Source organism: Diceros bicornis, chromosome 3 (genome assembly GCF_020826845.1).
Source record: "Diceros bicornis minor isolate mBicDic1 chromosome 3, mDicBic1.mat.cur, whole genome shotgun sequence".
In the NCBI taxonomy this organism is placed as follows: domain Eukaryota; kingdom Metazoa; phylum Chordata; class Mammalia; order Perissodactyla; family Rhinocerotidae; genus Diceros; species Diceros bicornis.
Genome location: NC_080742.1, coordinates 83,420,155 through 83,438,467, shown reverse-complemented (window position 1 = coordinate 83,438,467; position 18,313 = coordinate 83,420,155). Strand labels below are relative to the sequence as shown.

The 18,313-nt window shown below is 44.3% G+C and overlaps 1 protein-coding gene across 2 annotated transcripts in view; it reads right to left on the bottom strand.

Moving 5' to 3' along the window:
- Positions 1 to 17,877, bottom strand: part of LOC131397557 (solute carrier family 23 member 2-like) — a 51,917-nt gene extending 34,040 nt beyond the window's left edge. The window contains exons 1-3 of one of the 2 annotated variants that reach the window (XM_058530668.1): positions 17,631 to 17,877; positions 10,889 to 11,035; positions 7,732 to 7,889 (exon numbers count right to left, since the gene is read on the bottom strand). In XM_058530668.1, coding sequence (XP_058386651.1) covers positions 7,732 to 7,889; positions 10,889 to 11,035; positions 17,631 to 17,672 — 347 coding nt within the window. In that variant the 5' untranslated portion in view covers positions 17,673 to 17,877. The remainder of the gene's footprint in view (positions 1 to 7,731; positions 7,890 to 10,888; positions 11,036 to 17,630) is intronic. The other variant, XM_058530658.1, reaches the window with a different exon arrangement.
- Between the last annotated feature and the right edge of the window lie 436 nt (positions 17,878 to 18,313).

The following is an 18,313-nucleotide window of genomic DNA, read 5'->3' as shown; positions in this document are numbered from 1 at the left end:
ACTACAATGGGGTTTTGTGGTGGGATAGAGATCAGACTCAAGTCCCCATACAAGGAAAAGTGGGAATTTATAGCCAAGGAGCAGGGTGGGTGTCAGTGGATGGAAAATTACTAAGAGGAAGTCTGCTGGATTTAGCAACAGTATGGTCATAGTCAATCTTGTATGTTAGATACTGTGACTAGACAGACCTCTCCTGGTTAAATGCTAAATAGAAAGTAAACCCAGTATGACTTGGGCCTGTACAAAATCCTGCAGAGAAGGAGGAAGGGAACATAAGTGTTTGGACTTCTCAAAATCACAGTGGAAACTAGAAGACAGTGTAGCAATTCTTTCAAAATTCTGAAAGAAAATTATTTCCAATCTAAAATTCTATACCCAGCCAAGCTATCAATCAAGCATGAGAGTAGAATCAAGACCTTTTCAGTTATGCAAAGTCTTATAAAATTTACCTCCCATGTGCTTCCTCTTAGGAAAATACTAGATAATTGTGTTCCACCAAAGAAAGAGGAAGATACGAAAACATGAGATCTATACTTGAGAACTGACATAAAGGGAATTCCCAGGATAAGGGTGAAGAGGCATCTCAGGATGACAGCTGAGCACCGGGCATAGACAGCAACTGTTCCAGGTTGCAGCAAGTCAGACAGTTCATCTAGAAGATGAAGCTAATAGACTGTGTGATGTGAATGAAATTATTAAGAAGAGGTTTAGACAACAGGCAGAGAGTTTAGAATTGAATTAGAAATAAGTACATAGAAAATTAAGTATATTAAAAACAAGAAAGATATTAGCTCCAGGGTAAACAACAAGTTGAGCAGGAAAGGAACTTTGTGATTCAGTTCTGAATAGCATCATAGTCATAACGTAAGCACAGAGTATTGATCTGTGCTGGGAGTGTGGAAGAATAGGAAGATGGGAAGTGTGCTTGTATGTGGTGGTGGGGGGTGGGGCTGTGAGAGAAAGAGAAATTATACTCATCCATATCGGCACCTCAATCAGTAATGCCTAAAACAGAAGCATATTAGTTAGAGACTTGGAGGAAAATGCATAAATAATTAGCTTGAAGGGATGAGAGTGCTTGTATCTGTCTAGAAGAAAAGGGAGGAAGATCTCTGGTGGGGAAAGGAAGCCTGTCCATCTGTCTTCTTTAAACCCATGACTTCTCACTGTCCTGAGTGTGCCTTTGACACCTGCCCCCAAACTGGCAGTGAACTGGGGGCCACTGGTCCAGTCCTTCCTTCTGTTCTGCCCCAAAGACATGCACAGTTGCCCCCTTTTTTTTTGCAGGGAAAGATTCGCCCTGAGCTGACATTTGTTGCCAGTTTTTTTCTTTTTTTTTTTTTTGCTGCCCAAAGCCCCAGTATATGGTTGTATATACTAGTTATAAGTCATTCTAGTTCTTCTATATGAGCTGTCGCCACAGCATGGCAACTGACAGATAGGTGATGGTGTGGTTCCATGACCCGGAAGCAAACCCAGGCTGCACATGGTGAGCGCTGAACTTTAACCACTAGGCCATCAGGGCTGGCTCTGCCATTGTTTGCTCTTAAAGGCTTTAATGCTAATAATTACAGGGAAACAAAGATAAAAGCAGGTGAGCTGACAAAGTTTGAAGAATCTCAGAAACTTCTCAAGGATTCACAAGGCTGGGGCCTTGAACCATAGCTCCCAGCCCCCCTTCCAAGATGGTAATGGGCAGCCAGCTGGACTTTGGCTCTCAGGCACAGATTCAAAGGGTGTGGCTCATGAAACATACCCTGATACTTTTCTAAAAAAACATTTTAAGTGGTTTTTATTTTTCCCAGTTATAAAGTAACACATGGACTTTGAAGGAAAATAAGTGGAAAATAAAGAAAAATATAAAGAATAAACTTGTCACCGTAATTCTACAACCAGAAATAACCATTAACATTTTGTTCTAGTCTTTTTTTTTATCTTTAACTAGATAAACTTTATTAGCACACATATAATAATACCTTTCATGTATAATGTATACCACCCAGAAATAATCTTTAATATTTCTTCCAGTCTTTTTTCTGTCTTTAACTAGATAAATGATTGTCAGTGCACATAAAATTTATACCTCTCATAATTATGAATTACATTGGTCACTATCACAATAGTGAAAACCTCAAAACAACTTAAATATCCTTTAATAAGAAAGGGTTAAATAAGCTAGAATATATTGATATATTCTAGAATATGGAATATTAAGTGAATATTTTTAAAAAGTGCTATTGTAGAAATGTGTTTATTGAAATGGAAAGATATTTATAAAGCATTGCATATGTTTATAAAAGGGGGAGGAGTGTTTTTTACCACAATTGAATTTTTTTTAATTGTTAAAAAAGGAAGGGAAGGTCAAAATTTTGTGTGTGGTACAATCCTTTTCTTGATGTGAAAAATAAATGTTCTGTACTGAGCTTAATGTGCATTATCTAATTTAATTCTCAAGGATTTGAAAAAATTCAAAAACAGGTCCTCTTCACAGAAACATGAAAACTCCAAGAGGAAATAAATGCAAATATTGTCAGGGGTGGAAAGATCAGGGAGCATGAAGTCTCCCTAGGCAGGACAATATGCCCTGAGTGTCCAGGAACCTGGAGGGGTTGAGGAGGAACGGAAGCAGGAACCCTGAGGAGGTTTGGGGTGGGGCCATGTGGAGTTTGGGGGGCTCGTGGGTAAACGGGGAAGAGGTCCACAGGTGAGGACAGATGCATCTGGGGCTTGAGTTGCTGGAATCCAAACTCACCTCTGACATCATTTTGATGTTCCCTTCTTGGAGCCAATCCAACGAGTGGGCAAAAGATAATATCACAGGGACTTTTCTTTGAAATAGATCAGGATGGGGAGCAGAGCCTCAGGAATGTAGGATGGGACTGATGAATTCTTCTTGAATTTAAAAGGGTCACTGTGTTGTGAGAAATCCTGGGCACCCCAAGAGCCCCACCTACTTCACTCTTGGACAAAGAGCACTTTGTTCATCTTTTGACTGAGCTCCCTACACCAAGCAGGTCAGGACCTGCTAAACTGTGGGAAAGCCCATTACGGGACTTCCCTGTAGATATCTACCCAACTTAAACCCACAGGAAGCAGAAGCACCAGCACCCTCTTTGGGACACATCAACCCCCTCTCCCTCCTCTGATGTGACTGATTGCCAGGTCACTCTTCTACCCCAACGGCCACCACTGTTCCTGCTCCAGCCAAAGCTCCAATGGCACATCGTTTCACCTAGCTGTCAACAGGGCAGGAGAAAGGTGGCTGCACACCTCTGGCATGGGGCACGGCCTTTCTGCATAACCAGGGACAGGTGCAGAGCTAGGGCAGGGTAGGGGTGGGCCTGCAGGGAATTTGTTGGGTGGAAAGGACCTAGGCCAGGGCTGACTCAGGCAAAACTGTATGCAAGCAAACATAAGGCATCTGAGTGCACTTTGTGGCAGGAGTACTTGCTCCACACTTGCGATAATGGAAAGGAATGGAAAATGGAAAGGAAGTCATATCACATGGAATGACTCCAGAAAAACAAATTACCGGGTAAAAATCATGAATACTTCCAGAAGTGGAGTTAAGACGCAGAAGTGATTGCTTCTTATCATTCCTTTTTGGTTATTTAACACAGTTTTAAGTACTAAGACCTTCTGAAATCTTATTGCGACTGCAGTGCTTTATTTCTAATCTAGAAAAGTACACCATAAAATCCTGGTTAGCAGATAATCAACAACCAAATCTACTTGGCCTTTGATTCATAAGCTGTCAGTTAGGTTTTACCATCTATAATATCTTAGGCAGTTACTCATCAGTATGTGAAAGGGAAGCCCATTTTGACGGGTGGAACCAAACTCAAGTGTATTCCTGTCACCACTTTAGTCTAATGACATTACCATGATTTTATTTCCCTCTTTCTTTCCATGTTTAATTAGGGTGTAAGTTCTTTGAACCCTAGCTCCTGATTAGTTTGTGTTTCTCAAAGAACTTACCAGAAGGCTAAGACCACATGTACTATTACTACTGATTATCCACTTGAAACATGGCACTTCATCTTCTTTGTCACCATCATAGCTGTCCACAATATTAGATATGTAAGGGACTTTTAGATATTATATAGTTCAACTCCTTCATCTGACAGATGAGAAAATTGAGTCTTAGAGAGGACCAATGACTTGTCCAACTTCCCACAGCACAGACACCAGGACTGGCATTCAGGCCTCCAGTTTCCAAGCTCAATGCTTTGCGATAATTATAATTAACACCATCTCAGGTTTAAGGGGAGGGGCTCCCCCATCCAGAAGAGCTTTGTGTTTGTAACTCTCCATGGGGCCGGGGCAGGGCTGAGGGCCCCTGAGAATCCAGGTAGCTTGTTACAAGGCCTGTCTAATGCTCCTGCCGCATCTGACATTCCAGGGGTCAATCCTGGGAAAGAGAGAGGCGTCTTGGATTTTAGGGGCCTGAGAGACAGACCAGATCACACCCTGTACCTCTTTGAGTTCTTCATGGAGAACTTGGAAGAAATCTTGGCTCACAGAGATGGTGACAGAAGAAGGAAGAGGGAGAAGGGAAATAACCTGCCAAAGATGTAGGCACTAGTCTCCCACTCCTTGGCGGAGAATGGGAAAACTTAAGCACTGGCACAGCTCCTGGAAATGACTTGCAAAGGAAGCACCTTGTAAAGTGCCTTTGACTTGATTTAGCAAAAGACCATGGTAGGAATTAATATTCTCCTCTGGATGCTGCCTGAAGTCAGCCTGTCCTGGAAACAATGGGCCAACCGCCTATCAGGCTACACCTGTGTGGCTTGATTCAGATAATTGATAAAGAACAAATGGATATTAGTTTTTCCTGTCCAGTCATTTTCTCTTAAGACAGGTCAGGCAGAAGCACACTATAGGGAATGTTTTCCATTTTCCTCTGCAACTCCAGGGCTGAATACAAGCCTGGCATAGATTAGGTCAAAGCAGATTTACAGTGACGGGCCCCTCACTTGCATGGCTCCTTCTAAAGGCCAGGAAGGGGTCCTGCAATGTGTTCACTAGCCGTACACTGTCGTAAATTTGCAAAAGTAAAAGGTTTCAGCCACAAGTGTCTTTAACTACTGTCTCTTTCCACCGCCACCTCCATAACTCTAACCCTTGTGTCAGATAGCATTTGAAAGGCTATGGGCACTTTTAGGATCTGGCTAAGGGAGAGTTGAGTCAGGATAAATTTAGTTTGAATGTAGTGGGATATGTTTCATGGTTCAAGATCACTAAACTGATGTGGGGCACATTCATTATGATATGAATGTGTCCTATGGCACCCACCCCTTGACATTTGTGGGTGGTAGACGAGAAACAAGGTTTGAAATGTACAGTGTCAGAAGCTAGTCTGTGGCAAATTTTCCAACCATCAGATATACAAAATTACCAGAGAAGGTCTGGTTCTCACTGATGTGCAGGCAAAATGGAAGTTTTCTCCTTTCAGGAATATACTTAATAATGCAACATGTGTGATAACAAATGCACCATGCATTTAAAAAAAATTGACAGGAATCACACTGTAGGGCACAAATCTATAGCAGAACTACAGTTTGTGTGTGAAGGCGTGATACTGCATCCCAACTAGCAGTCATAACAAGCAGATTTGCACTGACCCCTGCTAGAGGAATGACTGAATTATCTTTACTTCTCTCTGTGAAATGAAGAGGGGATTGAATGGTATGCAACCACAAAATGTGGGGAAAAATGTATTACAGGGCACTGTAAAAAAGTTAAACAAACAAAAAAAATACCATGCTATGTTTTGTAATTTGTGGCATTTGTGGTGTTTATCTGCTTTTAATAATTTGTAATTTGTTGTGATTTTTTCTTTTTCAATTTAATAATATTCTATTTGTCCATGAGTTCTATTCATAATTTTGTGTTCTTTTTCTTAAAAGGGACACCAAAAACTGTATAAGCATCAGGCTGAAGAAAACTTGGGTCTGTCCTTGGAGTAGGTGCTAAATAAGTGTGAGAGGAAGAAGATACAGGACTAACAGATTTGGGGTGAGGGAGGTGAGCAGGAACCGTTGGGAGGACCCACAGAGAGGAATTTCCTGAGAAGATGGTACCCAAGGGAGCCACTGTGTGGTGTGGAATCCAGGTGGGGCAAGGTGTGGTGGTGGAGAATGTGAAGAGAGGATTTGTGCAAATGAGGAGGGGAAGGTTCCAAAGATATGTTTTCCAGGCTTCATTCACAGTTTTGTCCAGGCCAGCTCCAGAGAAATAGGACTCCATTTCACTCAGGCTAATTATAGCAGTTTACATATGAACACAAAAGACTAGATGGTTTAAAAAAAAAGTGACTCCACCAATCATCACAATTGATTATCTCAATGATAGCATAAGGGAGCGGGGCACATGTCATCATGAGCCTTTTCTGACAGATCTCAAACCACATATCTGGTTAAGTGAACGCCTGCTGTCTTGTCTACCCAGAACAGAACTTGTCTTCCCAAATGGGAGTTGCCATATTTGTTGCCCTGGTGGGGCCAGAGCTGGGCATTTGGCTTAAACTGGGCCAATCAGAGCTCTTCCCTGGAATTTTTAAAGTGTGAGACCAGCCAGAATAGTACTTGCCTGCTTTGGAGGGGTAAGTGAGAGGACGGCCAGCAGCCTTGTCTATGGACACGTGCAGGAAGCCTGTCTGCGAGAATGAAGCACAGGCTTTGGCAGAGTAATGAAGAGACAGTCTTGTCTTCAGTCTAGGAAAGCAGAGCCCCCGGCACTTAGCCCGATGCTCTAGAGGGCTCCACTCTGGCCTCCTCTGGGGAGGCGACTGCAGGGCCAAAGGGTTATGCCCACCTCAAGTCTATGCGCCTCCTCCCCTTAGAGTCCCCAAAATTCTCTGCCCTGAGCCTCTTCCAGAGCCTGCTTGGACCTCTTTCCCAGGTCTGTCCTGCTAAAGGCAGACGACGATGCTGATGTGCACATCCTCAGGACTGAAGGATGGCCAAGGGGCAGCCGTTTGGGGAATCTGGTGTGTGTGTGGGGGTGTGTGGATGGAACTTGGATGTGCAGGTTAGACTGTCACCATTCTTGCGTGTGAGACCATTTGTGATCTGGAACAAAGCGTGAGGTGGGAAGAGAAGGGGGAAGGCCACAGGCTGAGGGCCAGCCCTCCTCATGCTGTAAGGTTCCAAAGCAGAACTTGAAGGAATCACGGAATTCTAAATTCACACCTGGCCTTCCAGGTAGGATGATCAGAAAATATTTTATTTAAGAGCTTGTAAGCTTGGTGTATAACTCTCTGATATTTAGACATGGAGTGTGTGGGTCTCCATTTGTCTTGGGTCTCACGAATATTAGGGGCAGACCTGAGTAGAGACAAGAGATGAAGAGAAACTCCTAATGGCATCTGAGTCCCTGGCTGGACATGTTCCTGATGCGTAATGCACCCTGTCTTTCTCTTGGCTTGATCTTGTAAGGTAGTAAAGAAAAAATTTTTGCCTAAGTATATCTGGATTTGTGTTACTTAGTAATCAAGAATTCTAGCTAATATAGACAATAAATGTTGAAGCTAGGACTTGAACCCAGGCTCTGACTGCTGGCTCTGTGCTCTCTCTATCATGTCACACCAGCTTCCTAACTGCCTCTCTTGCTATAAGCCAAGCAAGACTTACTGATACACTAGCAGTAAGTCTGCTACTAGTAAAAGTAGCAGATACTGATACACTACTAGTAAAAGTCTGAACCCACAGGGAGAATTTTACTTACCTGATTCCTAAAAGCACTTGCAGGAGAGTGCAGATGCCAGAGACAAAGAACATGGTGCTGATGAGGTAGCTCTGGGTCAGGGGGTCATGCTGCAGACACAGGTCCTTGGCTAGGATTAGTGGCACTGCCACGAGCCCCCCCAGGGCCGTAAGGAAGTGCTGTGGGCAGAGCAGAGAGAGTAGACAGGCGTGTAGATGCTGTGGCTTCCTGCTCCACCCTCATTCTCATTCCAACTCTCAGAGCCAAGAGTTCCACCTCCGGTCTCAGAGGATCCTGGCCATGAGTGATAGGCAGAGATCCAGGCAACCAGTGGGATCTCGGAAGGCCTGGCAGCAAGTAGCAGGGGCCCCGCCAGAGGGTCTGCGGTTCAAGGGCAGACCCTGGGCAGGACCCTAGTGATGGGAACTGATATCTTGGGTAAGAAACCAAGGCAGAAACACAGCCCAGGTGGACATAACAGGAAGCACGGAGAGGGCCTCAAGAACAAGAACAAGGCAAGAGGCTCATTATTATAACAAGGCACACGGTGAGGGCAAGACCATTGACCAGGAAGTCCTGATCACTCTCTCCAGGATAGATTCTAGATTAAGTCACAAACAGCTTTAGCAAATTTAAGAAGTTTGAAATCCTACCAAGTATCTTTTCCAACTAAAGTGGTACGAAACTAGAAATCATTAACAGGAGGAAACTGCAAAATTCACAAATTGTGGAAATTAAGCAACAGACTCCTGAACAACCAATGCGTCAAAGAAATCAAAAAATATCTTGAGACAAATGCAAATGAAAACAGAATGTACCAAAACTTACAGGATGCAGCAAAAGCAGTTCTAAAAAGGAAGTTTAGGGAGGCCAGCCCAGTGCCACAAGCAGTTAAGTGCACCTGCTCTACTGCAGTGGCCCAGGGTTCGCAGGTTCAGACCCCGGGTGTGCACTGATGCACTGCTTGTCAAGCCATGCTGTGGTGGCATCCCATATAAAGTAGAGAAATATGGGCATGCATGTTAGCTCAGGGCGAATCTTTCTCAGCAAAAAAAAAAAAAAAAAAAAGAGGAAGATTGGTCTCAGATGTCAGCTCAGGGCTGATCTTCCTCACAAAAAAAACACAAGGAAGTTTACAGCAATGAATGTCTACATTAAGAAAGAAGAAAGATCTCTAATAAACAACCTAACTTTACTTCTCAAGCAACTAGAAAAACAACAAACTAAACCCAAAACTAGAAGAAGAAAAGAAATAACAAAGATCAGAGCAGAAATGAATGAAACAGAGACCAGAAAAACAACAGAAAAGATCAACTGGCTTTTTGAAAAGATAAACAAACCCTTAGCTAGACTAAGAAAAAAAAAAGGAGAGGACTCAAACAAAATCAGAAATTAAACAGGAGCCATTACAACTGATATGACAGAAATACAAAGAACCAGCAGACACTAGTATGAACAATTATAGGCCAACAAATTGGATAACTTAGAAGAAATGGATAGCTTCCTAGAAACATATAACTTACCAAGACCAAATCATAAAGAAACAGAAAATGTGAACAGACCAACGACAAGTGAGGGGATTGAGTCAGTAATCCAAATGCTCCCAACAAAGAAAAGTCTAGGACCAGCTGGTTTCATTGGTGAATTCTACCAAACATTAAAGAAAAATCAACACCAATCCTCAAACTCTTCCAAAAAACTGAAGAGGAGGGAACACTCCCAAACTCATTTTATGAGGCCAGCATAACCCTAATACCAAAGCCAGATAAGGACCCTACAAAAAAAAGAACACTACAGGCCAATATCCCTGATGAATAGAGGTGCAAAAATTCTCAACAAAATACTGGCAAACTGAATTCAACAGTACCTTAAAAGGATCATACACCACAATCAAGCAGAATTCATCCCTGGGATGCAAGCATGGTTCAACATACACAAATCAATAAATACGACACAGTGCATTAAGAAAATGAAAGATAAAAATCATATGATCATCTCAATAGATGCAGAAAAAGTGTTTGACAAAATTCAGCATCCTTTCATGAGAAAATATCTACATTATCCATTATACTGGCTCATAATAATATTTTAATAATAGTATGACATTTGCTCTTATTTTATAGAAAAGTACAAAGAAGCAAACAAAAATGTGTACCACAACCCTGCTATCCCATATTGAACAGTTTGTAATAGTAAAAGAAACATGTCTACGAAATTAGAAAATTCATGCTATAAAATGTTACAGAATAAATAAATGAAAGTTGAAAGCTACATTATCTTTCCTAGTTCCTCTTCCCAAGGCTAAATACCTTTCTTAGTTTCTTCTGAATCTTTCAGAACATACAAACATACTACATATACTAATTTCTACTGTTCAATCTCTTTTTTTTGTTTGTTTTTAATACAAAACAGAAAACACATATAGACAGTTATCTACTTTGTTTCTTTCATTTAATATATCTTGGGGGAACATTCCCTAACTGCAAGGTAAGTATAGCCTTCTCTTTTTAAACAGCTGCATGAAAACATCGTTTGTTAGGATGTGTGCCACAATTTATTTAACCTGTTTTCTATGATGGATATTTTGATTATTTCTCAGGTTTTGTTTGTTTGTTGTGTGTTTTGCTTTTACTGTTACCAATAATGTTACAAGAACTTCTTTGTACTTATCTTAATGAATCTTGTCAGCATATCCGCAGAAAAATTCTTAAGCATTGGGGACTGGGTGAAAGGGTGTATGTGTTTTACATGTTGAAAGAAATCACCAAATTGTCATCAAGAAAGACTGCACCAAATAACACTTCAACAAAAGTGTCAGAGAGTGCTTGTTTCCCAAAACTCCCCAAGCGTTGATTATCAAATATTTTAGTTGTTGCCAATCAATTAAATTAAAATTGGTATCTTGAAAAGAAAAAACAATGACCCAGTTGGTGTCCTTGATGTTACTTATCAGCCCAGCATGAGAGAGAATCCTCCCTAATCCCACCCCCATCCCCAAACTCCTGGACAGAAAGAGAGACCAGAGGAGCTTTGAGTTCCCCTAGAGGTTAATTACATGGAAGACAACAGTATCAGCAACTGAAGTCGTGGATCTTGACTAATTAATTTGACCTGGGTGTATATTGATGTGGCTTTTGAGGCAGAGTCTCTTTGGATGCAGTTTGCTGGGTGGCATTACCTGGATCCCCAAGAAGATGCAGAGATACCATGGTGGGATGTCCAAGATGCCATATCTCAGGTTGCTGCTGCTGGGACTCCCCGACTGGCCATCCTTCTTCTTGCCTTGGCCATCATCGTGGGAGCTGAGGAAGCTATCACCCCTCTGCTGGGAACAAGAGAAGGACAAATCTGGACATTTCCAATGGAATCAAATGGAATTCCACATTTCAACCACTCTGATGGACAGCCTTCCAGAGGCAAGAGGCAAGGAGACAGGGACAACTCTTGGCCGGCTTGGGATTTACAGGTCCAGACTGAAAAGAGCAGTGATTGTCTATATTATACATCTGCACAGGCCCTCTGTGTGAAGTCTGGGGCCATGCAAGAGGCATGGATGCCTTGCCTGAACCCCTGACAGAGAAGCAGCTTTGTGCAGGAGGAGATGGGGGCCAACTCCAAGGTCAGAAAATGAGCAGGTTTCCCTCCCAGACAGTCAGGTAAATGAAGATCCTGGCCCCAGAATGAAGTAGATGCCCTCGGGCTCTGTGCTTAGATCTGCCAAAGCCCTCACCACAGCGTGGTTATTGCATGGATGGTTTCTTTGTCCATCTCTTCTGCTGGATCATGAGTTCTTAGAATGCATTGACCGTGCCTTACTCTTCTTTGTTGCCCCAGCTTCCAGAGCAGTCCCTGTGCTCAGTGTAGACCGAATGAATGGATAAATGTCACACACAAATGTAAATGGGTGCAGTGCATACAGAATGCTCTAGGGGCAAGAGCCAACTTACATTCCTACCAGTTTAACCAAAATTAACTTTGAATTATAAACTTTCCCCTCCAACTTATTGGCTACATAGCTTACCAACCTTGGGCAAATTACTAACATTTATAAGCCTCAATTTTCTGATCTGTAAGACAGAAATGTCAATAACATCTACTTCATAAATAGTTGAAAAAATTAAATTGGAGTGTGAAGAAATGGGGAGATGCTGGTCAAAGGGAATACAAATATTATAACAAATAAGTTCTAGAGATCTAATGTACAGCATGGTGAGTACAGTCAGCAATCCTGTATTCTATACTTGAAAGTTGCTAAGAGAGTGGATCTTAAATGTTGTCACCACAAAAAAGAAACGGTCATTATGTGATGTGATGCAGATGTTAGCTAATGCTATGGTGGGAATCATTTTGCAATATAGAAGTGTATCAAAGCAACATGTTGTACACCTTAAACTTACGCAATATTATTTGTCAATTATATCTCAATAAAGCTGGAAAAAAATTGGAGCAGGAAACACAAAGTCCAGTGCCTGGCACAGTTAATTGTCTAATAAATATTAGCTGTTATAATTAAGATAAGCTTCCAGTCTCATGTTTCAAAGACTTTAAATTTGTGCTTAGGGCTGACATTTGAGCATCCAGTTGTGGGTGACAGGAGCATGAGAACAGTGTCTCTGGTGTGGCCAGAAGGTGGCAAGGTCGCCAGCATGAAAATTAGGCAAGCCTAGGAGATATGCCCCAGCGGGGTTGGCCCTGATCAGACTACAGAGGGCAGGGTCTGCACAGTGACACAGCCAGGTCTGCCCTGAGGGTGGTGTGGGCTTCTCCTGGAGAAAGTTCCAGAAAGGGACTGTAACACCCACCTCCATGCCTCAGCACCCTTTACTTCAGCCAAGCCTCAAAGAACAACTTCTGAACCAGGGATGCACGATGATTCTCGAGGGTGCTGAACACTCATACTCTTGGATCCTTCTTCCATAAAAAAATGTATTATTATATTTTGTGGCTACATTGGAATAAAGACAGATTTTATTATATATGAAAATATTTTCTTTGATCTAAAAGTTCTTTTTTTTTTCCTTCTGATTTTAAAAGAAGTGAAAACATTTTTGTAGGCCCCTAAAAGAATGATGGGCCCTGGGCACTGTGTCTGCTGTACCTAATGGGTCGGTGGCCCTGCTCTGGATAAGTGGGAGAAGGAGAGAGGGGAGGAGAGCCTTTATCCACTTGCTTAGAAGTGGAGAGGGAAGAAAGCCACCAGGTCAAGAACTGGGTGGTTGTCCCCTACCACCTCCAGGACAGCACTGGTCCCTAGGGAACGTTATATTTGAAGACAGGGTTTCTCAACCTCAGCACTATTGACATTTTGGATGGGATAATTCTCTGTTGTGTTGTGTATGTGTGGCCGGGGTGTGGGGGCTGGACTGTGCACTGTAGGATGGTAAGCAAAGCAGCATGGGTGGCCTCTACTCACTAGATGCCAGTAGTACTCCCTCCCCTACAGTTGTGCCAGCCAAAAATGTCTCTGGACATTGCAAATGTCCCTGGGGGTGGGGGGTGGTAAAATCACCCCTAGTTAAAAATTGCTGTTTTGAATATTGACCAGTTCCCACTACGGAAGTCCTAACTAGGGACAGTGCTGCCTGTCATGGGGAGGTGGGCAGGCAGACCATCCCATCTCCTGTGTGGAGACAGAGGAAGCCAGGCCACCTCCTCCATGGGGTTAGAGCATTAGCAAACGCTGATGCTAATTTCTTCCCAGTGCCACCTCTGGGGTCCACATCACTGAACATGGGGAAGGCGTGGCATAGCGCGCTGAGCCTCCGGGCAGCCGGGGGAGCCCAGGGCTATGGTCAGGCTGCTGACAGTGGGCTGACTGATCCAGCCGAGCACAGCTCTGCAGAGTCATTTTGTTCCTGGGGTTCTGAACAGTGTTTTCTCATTAATCTTCTAACACTTATGTCCTAAAACATCAGTGTAGGAGTTTTGCTTCTGCTCGTCTATTTAGTGATGCCTGGAAGTATGCATTCCTCACCTGCACCAGGAAGCCTTCCCTGACCTCGCCCAACATCAGCCTCAACTAAACTAGGCCTTTCCTCTTCAGAGGCTCCTACAACACCATAAACATGTTTACTCCAGCCCAAAACATGCCTGATTGCAGCCACGTTTCCTTGTCTGAAAGACCATAAAGTGTCTACTGCCATCTCCAGCACACAGTTAGTGCTCATGTAACTATCTGTTGACTGATGCAATAAATGAACGAATGTATAAACTAGTGACTGTAGAGAATTTTTCTTAGTAATTTTTATTAATAAGTCCCTAACTAACTAGTTGGAACTCTTTTGAAACATCATGCTTATCCTATTTAGACTTCTGAGGAGAAGGATGTACTGATGCTGCTCGGTACTTGGGTTGCACAGGAAAGTTGTTTTGCCTAAGGAGGATAAGGCTGGTCAAAGACAGACTGGAGTATGCTGGAGAGAAGGATCTCTGGGCTCCTGAGCACTTATCACAAGTTTTTAGTGAATGTATTGAGGAATCAGTGATGGTGACAGAGGAAAAACAGGTTGAGGAAAAGAGGAGAGGGAGAAGGAAAGAGAGAGTGATTGAATGATTGATTGGTTGGTTGATTGATTCTCCGTAGGCTACATGGAAAAATAGAGCATGCAGTTGGAAATTGACACGGTCTGTCAGTCCCCTGTTTAGAGGCCACAGGCACATCACTTCACCTCTCCCAGCCTCAGTCTCCCCATTTAAATCTGGATGGTTGCAAGGATACAGGAAGACTCCAGTGTGTGCAGTGTATGTGGCATCCTGTTGTGTGTGCCCATGCGTGAGCTCACAGGGCTGCGGCTGGTACAGCTGTGTGTGTTCCACCAACAAGCTCACCTCACAGCCTCTCTCAGGACATCACAGAATTCTCAGGAAGGTGACAGGGAGGGAAACACTGACTGGGGGGAACTGTTGGTTCTGGACCTCCTGGTGTTTTTCCTCATAGGAGCCAATGACTCAAAGACTGTCCCCAGCCTGAGGACCTCTTACTGTCCTAAGTTCTGTCTGGATATCAAATTGGACCATCTGAAGGATATGGAAACCACCTCTGCATCTGCTTTAAAACAATTATCTGGGAGCCAGCCCTGACGGCCTAGAGATTAAAGTTTGGCATGCTCTGCTTCAGTGTCCAGGGTTCGGTTCCTGGGCGTGGAACCACATCACTCATCTGTCAGTAGCCGTGTTGTGGTGGTGGCTCACATAGAAGAGCTAGAAGGACTTACAACTGGAATATACAACTATGTACTGAGCCTTTGGGGAGAAAAAAAAAATAAAGAGAGAGAGGAAGATTGGCAACAGATGTTAGCTCAGGGCATATCTTTCCCAGCAAAAAAAAAAAAAAGCAAAAGAAAAAGATGCATAAGCTCGACTTTAAAACAAAACAAAACGAAACACAATTATCTGGGAAATTGACCTTGCATGAGGCCCTACATGAAAAAAAGTTGTTTAGAACTTAGAGATTGGAAAGTCCTGTCTTCCTTGAGAACAGCTGGTTCTTCTCTTCTGGTAAGAGTGTGTGACTTCTGGGAAGGCCATCAGCCATGGCTGTAGAAAGCACAGAGCCTGATCAAAATATGCCTCTCGTTTTAAATGACCTCATGTCACTTTTGCAAAGAGATGGGGCAAAAAATACAACAAGCAGGTACACAGTGAGCTAAGACTCCTGTGGGTCAGGGATGAATCATTAGCATATTAAAGACACACTTAGAAACAAGGATGTCCCAAAGGTATATCTCTGATGGAGGAGGGAGCTGTCCCATCTTTGGGCATATCTGGATCTGGGAGGTGCTTTTCTCCCAGGAGAATCCCCAGCAGGGAGGAGTCTGCATGTGTGACTCACACAGCGGCAGATGGAAGCTTGCGAGCCTCTTTGATGAGAAAGAATGTATTCTCAGTGAAGCTTCCCTGCCAGTGAGCACTGGGGTGAGAAGAGAGGCTACAGCTCTTCTGGCTGGAGGTGAGTTTATCAACTCAACACCTGGGCTATAATTTCACTGAAAGTCTTGATCAAAAGAGGCGTTCTGATGCACGTTGGCATTTTATAGAGCTTTATAGTTTAGAAAGAGCTTCCAATGCATCCTCTCATTTGATTCTCACCACCATTGTATCAGCCCCAATTTACAGGTGAGGAGACTGAGGCTCAGTGAGGGTCCATGGCTTGTCCAACGTCCCGCTGTAAATGGGAGAATGGAACTGTCCTCTTTTGGTGTCGAGGGCAGTTGCCTGCAGGTGCGTCCCTGTGCATACAGCCCTCCAGCTCCCTGGAGCAGATGAGCAGAGCAGGAGGAGACCCTGGTGCAGGGAGAGCAGCAGTGGGAAGGGGGAGCTCCTGGGGTAGATGGAGCACTTGCCCCTCTGACTCCATCCATATCCCACACAGCCTTCGTTCCCCCACCCGACCCTCTAGGTTCCTTTCCTAACATTCCCATTCCCTTGGCTCTAGCCAATGGAATCCTCCAGGTTTCTTCACAAATGTGACCTCAATTATCCTGCCACAGAGCCTTTGCTCACCCTGTGCTCCCACTCGACCCCCCTTCTTCCCCTCCCCACTCCCTGCTTCCAGGAGCTCAGTGCCTCTTCCCCCATCACCTCTCCTGACCCCGCACCCCCATGCAATTTTTCTCCCTTGTACTCCCAGCACATTTTGTCTCTCTCTTATGTAATTTATCATTTTCTCCCTTGTATCAGAAGTATTTTTGGTGCACCCTGATTTCCCCTAGCTAGGCCATAAGCTGTCTTCCCCATGTTTATATCTCTAGAAGTTTCTAGCAGAGCAACACGCATGTGAAAACCAAAAACATCTCAGAAAAGTGACTTCTTAACCTAGATGCTGAAACTGAGGTTTTGAGGACAATGAAGAGAAGACAGGCCACTGAAGGGGAGATGGTACATTCCCAGTCCCCTCCAGTCCCCAACTGGCCTCATGTAAGCCCCAAATGTGGGAAACATCCCAGCCTTCAGAAAATAGAGTCTTCAGCTTATTTCCCAAGATTTCTTTTGTTTGTTTTTGGTTTTGGCTTCCATGAGGCAGTGGCAGAAAGAATTCTGAGGAGAAGAAAGGAGAATTCTCTTGGGTGCCTCCCACAATTTTCTAGAAGACATTCCAGGGCCCATTTACCAGAAGGCTGACCAGTGTGGGCAGGGTCTGGCACCTGGCTCCAGGGGACAGCTCTGGGAACCCAGCCCAGGTTCACAGGTGGCACCTGTCCCACAGAGGCCGTGCTGGGCCGCATTCGGGCTACAGCCCTGGCCTGGTGCAGAGGGGCTCTTTCTACCTGTGGTGGGAGTGGCAAGAACAGAGGGCTTCTGCTCAGTTCCCCCTGTCAGTTTCAAGTGGCCAGAACAGGGTGGAGAGGTGCTGGGGCCAGGACTAGCTAGCGAGGCCTCCAGACGGGTTACTGTGACTATTCCTCTGGGCCTCAGCCGACTCATCGGTCAAGTGGAAACAGATGTACCTGTTGCATTGGCTCAGGAGGACGAAAATTAAGTATATAGAGTGCCTGGGGCATACGAGTTGTTCAGTAAACGTTAGTTCTCTCTCTCTCTGCTTCCCTCTCTCTTTCCCTTTGCTTTGCTTCAGAAAGGGCTTCTGAGCAAAGAAATTGTGAAGAACCTGGAAACAAACATTTAGATTCAACAAAAACCAACCTAAGAGCAAAGGTAAAGCAGAGGCTCTTCCAGCTGCTCCAGCTCCTCCTCAGTCCTTTGTAATTCATCACAGAGGCCTCTGCCTCTGGTGACCAGGTCGGGAGGGCAGCTGCCACCCCCGTGTAATCATCTGAAATCTCGTCTAGACTGTGAGCCACCGTCCTTAGCACTAATGATGAATCAGGGCTTTAGGACTCCCTGCTGGGTTCCCCTCTGCGTCTGTCTCTTCCTTTCTGCTTGCCCCCCTCTTCTCTTTCCCTCTCTCTTCTACCAGCACTCACCAAGAAGTCGGAGTGCTCGCAGCTTGTCATGGTAGAGTTCATGGCAACTTGAGGTCTTCTCCTCTTGGCGTCCTCACAGGGTGAAAAAAACGGGAAGCCGCTCCGGTAGAGAATGATTAACTTCCGAATGCCTGCCAAAATAATAAGAGACAGACAGGGATCCGGGGCCTGGCTCTGGGGAGGGTGGGGCCTCCAGGCCCCATCTGCGGATCTACACAGACTCCCGCAGCCCCCCGTCGCCCTCTCCAGTCATAATTTGGTAAGTTTGGGTAATTGGAGAGAAGTTGATACCCCATGACACTAAGGAAACAAATCAGGGCACAGCCTGGCTGGGTGTGGCAGGAGATCATTTTCGGGCAGCCAAGATCTCGGACGTATGAAAGGAGGGGGGTGAGGGGAGGCTGTGGCTGAAGAGTCCTTTCAGTTTTCTAAAGCTGATTTCTAGTGACTGGTTGAGCTGGAATGAAAGCACTGCAAAAATAGCCCAAACAGCCTGGCCCCTGAGATGCATTAATAAAGTCATCAATGAGGGAAAGTGTATTACTGTTGACCTGGGGGCAACCACTAAAGCTCATGGGTGCAGCAAAGGCCTCAGGTGAGAGATGGAGAAGAAAAATGCTTCTAATTCTTAGGGGCTTGTCTCCCTAACACCCAAAGACATCTAATAATCCACCTTTTAGAGA